This window comes from Impatiens glandulifera, chromosome 4, assembly GCF_907164915.1.
Source record: "Impatiens glandulifera chromosome 4, dImpGla2.1, whole genome shotgun sequence".
Taxonomy (NCBI): domain Eukaryota; kingdom Viridiplantae; phylum Streptophyta; class Magnoliopsida; order Ericales; family Balsaminaceae; genus Impatiens; species Impatiens glandulifera.
In genome coordinates, this window is record NC_061865.1 from 51,494,714 (window position 1) to 51,499,350 (window position 4,637).

At 26.8% G+C, this 4,637-nt stretch overlaps 1 protein-coding gene across 1 annotated transcript; it reads right to left on the reverse strand.

Annotated features, from left to right (window-relative positions):
- Window positions 1–1,099: 1,099 nt before the first annotated feature.
- Window positions 1,100–2,797, reverse strand: LOC124936876 (putative clathrin assembly protein At1g25240). Its single transcript, XM_047477405.1, has 2 exons — window positions 2,308–2,797; window positions 1,100–1,720 (listed from the first exon to the last, which is right to left on the reverse strand). The coding sequence occupies exons 1-2, from the start codon at window positions 2,795–2,797 to the stop codon at window positions 1,101–1,103; spliced, it is 1,110 nt and encodes a 369-aa protein (XP_047333361.1). The 3' UTR covers window position 1,100.
- Between the last annotated feature and the right edge of the window lie 1,840 nt (window positions 2,798–4,637).

Below are 4,637 nucleotides of genomic sequence, written 5' to 3' on the forward strand. Positions count from 1 at the left end.
CATTCTTCACGAATGTAACCAAAGTTCTGATACCATGTAACGAAGTCACAATAAAGACTTCGATGATGTGAAGAAGCTTATTAGAAAAATGAATAAAGACTTTAGAGAGTGGAACAAACTTGAATGAAATTAACTTTTGAAATAATAACACGATTATAACTTATATATAGTAAAACAAAACCTATACATCTTATTTATGATAATTTCAAAAGATTTGAATAAATACTTTAGAGATTTTTGAATAATGAAAAGACACATTTATTATTATTTTATCACTTTAGTTTCTAACTCTAAGAATGATTTTTCTCTTAAAAACATATTCTAAGATAATTATGTGATGTTTTATTAAAGAAATAAGTTTTTTTTTAATAAACGAGACGTGTGTCTAAGATATGGTTTGTTGCTTTTTATTCAATTGCTTTTGTAATCAGCAGGTAGCATCTCATCGAATCGGTTAGAACTCATCTTAATTATATCATTCTTTTTGCCATAACTTTTCACTTAAATATGTTCATTTTAATTTAATAATCAGATATGAAATCTCAAGTTAGTTAGACTTTTGAGTTCATTAGGTAAGATTGATTAACGAGGTCTAACATATTTATGAAAAAACATAATAAGATGGTTCAAATGTTAAAACCTATGTATAAAATAATAAAGTTTCCGAGTTCGATTTTTACTAAGAATACCTTAAATTAGAGTGTAATAATGACTTTGTGAAGTGTTAAAACAAATGTAAGGACCCGGTTGAAGTTATTTAAATAACACAATCTAATCAAGCATTATTTAATTCCCTTTCTAATATATCTTATCACTCAACTCATTAATCAAAATACTAAAATACTCTCTTTTATTAATTATCAATTTTTATTTTATTATTACTTTTAAATATTTTTATCAAAACAATTTCCAATTTCTCAAAATTATCATCAATTGAAGAGAACCAAAAACATAAAAACAAAAATTGTATAAGTTAAGCATGCATATGCTTAAATATATATTGATATGGGATTGATGAATTATTATATTAATTACCATTGAATAAGAAATTATCAAGCCATATGGAATCAAACCAGACAACCAAAAAGATTAAATTTTTGCTACAAGAAACTAATCAAGTCTGGTAGTTCTTCATACTTTTTTCCATTTGGGTTTGCACCACAAGCTTCAATAATAGCCAATTGATTATCTGCACCTCCATTTTTATGATCATCATCTTCTTCATCAAAAACTTCCCATTCATCTGTTATAATAGTATAGAAATCGCTCACCGTTCTCTTCTTACTCATCACAATCGCTTTCTCCTCCTTCTTAAACGTCGTCAATTCAGCGTTGTAACCATTAACAACTCTCTCCAGCTCTCTGATCTCATTCGCAGGAATAACCGGGATTTGGGGTTTCTCCGACGCGTTCATAACGCCTATTTTACGACAGAAATCAAAGTAATTTGTGAGATTTTGTCCCTGTTCGGTTGCTTTTTGAAGTAATTTAAGTGATATGAGACATTCTGATCGGTTGGTTATGTCAATTGTAGGAAGAACTTTCGCAATTCCGGTGCAGATTTTGCTGTAGATGTCGAATATTTCGATGATTACGCAATCCATGGCTTCGAGAATTAAAACGCGGACGTATTGAACTGATTCGGGTTTTATTTGGAGAAGCATATCGAGAAGAATTTGAAGTTTTTGGAGACGGATGAGTTCAAACATAACTTTTCTTTCTAAAAAAACAAAAGAAAATACATTAAAATTTAAAATATATAGTTAAGTAAAACAGGGAAAAATTAAAGAAAGATCAAAATACAAAAAAAAAAAATTAAAATTAAAATATATATATATTCAAAGTTAAAATATGGGTTTAGGTATGATTTTTATTTGACTTAATTTTTTTTAAAAACTATGCCCATTATTTTTTTATTATATTTAAACTATTTAAAAAATATATAGATTAAAAAAATAAGCTTAATGAGATGAGTTATATAAAAACTATTTGGATAAAAATCAAACTTTAATTTTTTTTATTTAAAAATCATGATTAGTAGTGGGTTATTTAAATAAGTTCATAGAACTTGTTAAGTAGTGAATAATTTAAAAAAATCATGAATAGTAGTGATTTTAAAAAATAAAATAAAAACTTTAATATATAATAACAATAATTATTTTTTAAAAATTGAAAATATATTAAGGGTAATGCCATAGTGACATTAGAAAATCCAATCAAACTTTTTACACTAAATTTTTAAAAAAAAATTGTTGTAAAAAACATAACATTTTAGAACAAAAGTCAATGTCACAAAAGAAAAAATACCTTTTGTTCGTTCATTTGCTTCATCGTTGATAAAACTAAAGAAGAACGCAGATTTCTGATCAAGGAAAGCATAATAATCGCGAACAAAAATATTATAAGGTCGAGCTTCATCCGGCGAAAGATGTTCATCGCAAAAAGTCGATAAATCGAAAGGGAGTCGACCAATTTTCTGTACGATTGGAACGCGACAACACATAACACCGTGCATTAAAATAAGACCCTTTAAAGCAACAACCCAATCGCGCGTTTTCTCCATTCTAATACATAAAGCCCAGGCAAATGGACGAAGATGTGAACCAGGGGAAATTCGAATCCATCTGAAAACGCGATCGCTGTTGCGATAATCAATGTGGAATTCGTTATGACTTGTTGCTTTGATCACGGCTGATTCGATAGCTGGATTCCTTAGAGATGATCGCGGCGTGAATTTGGCGATTATGATGCTGTTTTGATCTTTTATAGCTCTGGAAGCTCTCTTCCAGAGCTTCATTATCGATCGATTTCAATTTCAATTCCAATTTCGATCACGACAAGTCTATTTCTCTCTTTTTCTCTTTACTTATCGGTTGCCGAACATTTTGCAACCGATGATGAAAGGAAAAAGAGAGAAGAAAACTGTAATGATGAAATGATCCAAGAGAAGATTTGCGCGTTTTGAATTTTGATGGAGGAGAGAGTTTAAGTTTTCTTTTCTGTTTTGCGCGTTTTTCTCTTTCTCTTGAATGACAGATAATTTGAAGTCATAAGAATATACAGTCCACGTTTGCAAAACGTCAACCAATATAATATTGTTACACCCTTCTACTTTTCTTCATTATCAAATTTATTCCCACAAACTATTTTTATAATTTTTTATTGCCAAATTGATGTTTAAGTTTCGAATTTGAACTTTGAACTATCAAAATTTTGATCATTTGAGGACAAAACGTTTAAAATATAAAAAATTATGATGTTTAACGTATTATTTTTATTTTTAAATTAATTTATCATGTTTTTAAATAAAAAGTTTAATTTTTTAAATTGAATATTATTTTTTGAATATTACGTTTAACCCATTTTAGTTTTATAATTTTTTATTGTCAAATTGTTATTAGTTTAGGTTAGATCTATCAAAATTTTCATCATTCGAGGACGAGACGTTTAAAATATAAAAAAATTACGATGTTTAAGGTATATTTTTATTTTTAAATTAATTTATCATATTTTTAAATAAAAATTTTAATTTTTTAAATTGAGTATACTTTTTGAGGTTTACCTATTTTAGTTTGAAGGACTAAAAAATGGTTTTAATTAAATAAAGATTTGAGAAAATTTGAATAAAGATAAGTTTTGAATTTATTTTTCAAAAAATTTGTAATGACATAAGTTTGTATCTATCCATTTGGACGTATTTGTATTTTAAATTGAGTTATTTTTTGAGATATACGCGTTCAAAACTGTCGAATACGGTCTGAATATCTTAAAAGATGGGTAGCAGGTAGAAATAATTAAAAAATCGAAAAAATTTGATATTTTGTTATTATAAATGTGATAAATTAATTCTGAAAAGTAAAATAGTATATTAAAGTAAGACAATAAGCGATTCATTCATTTTGTGAGAAAGTCTTAAATAGTTAGAACCTCGTATGGCACAATTCAAAATTTGAGCCCATTCGATAAAAATGACTCAAATTCGAGCCTCAAATATCAATTAAACCATTTTTTATTCCCAGAGGGTAAGATAATAAGATCAGAAAATCATGACCCTCGTCTTAACTAAAGACGGTTTTTATAAAATCGAATATAAATTATTTAACTTTTTTTTTTATTTAAGTCAACATTGTAGATAAACTAATTCAAAAATCAATTTTATAAAAAAAAAAAAAACACTAAATTTGGAAACATCTTTTTTTTGGGTGTGTTTTGGATAAAAACAAATATTAGAAAGGTTGCACTTCAACAATAAATAAATAAAAGAAAAGAAAAGAAAATGAGATTTTGTTAGAAAATTTTACTCAAATTGCGTACTGTACATGGTAGGAAGAGTCAAATGGTTTGACTTTCAATTTAACTCAAATTGCCATCAAGATAGAAATTTTAATTAAAATTCGATAATCATGTTTAAAATGACGTGTTTATGACACAAATCAATTCAAATATTTAATTTGGTATATCATTATAGGATTTATTGAAATAATGGAACTTCTTATCCACATGATCATTGAATAAATTAAATCTTTCCCAGAAGTTATATAAGTGATTTAAATTTATCGGTTCTAAATGGGTACCGACCTAATTAATTACAAGTAACGATTTCTTTTAAGGTTTGGTTTGTTTTCAAATTTTGTTTT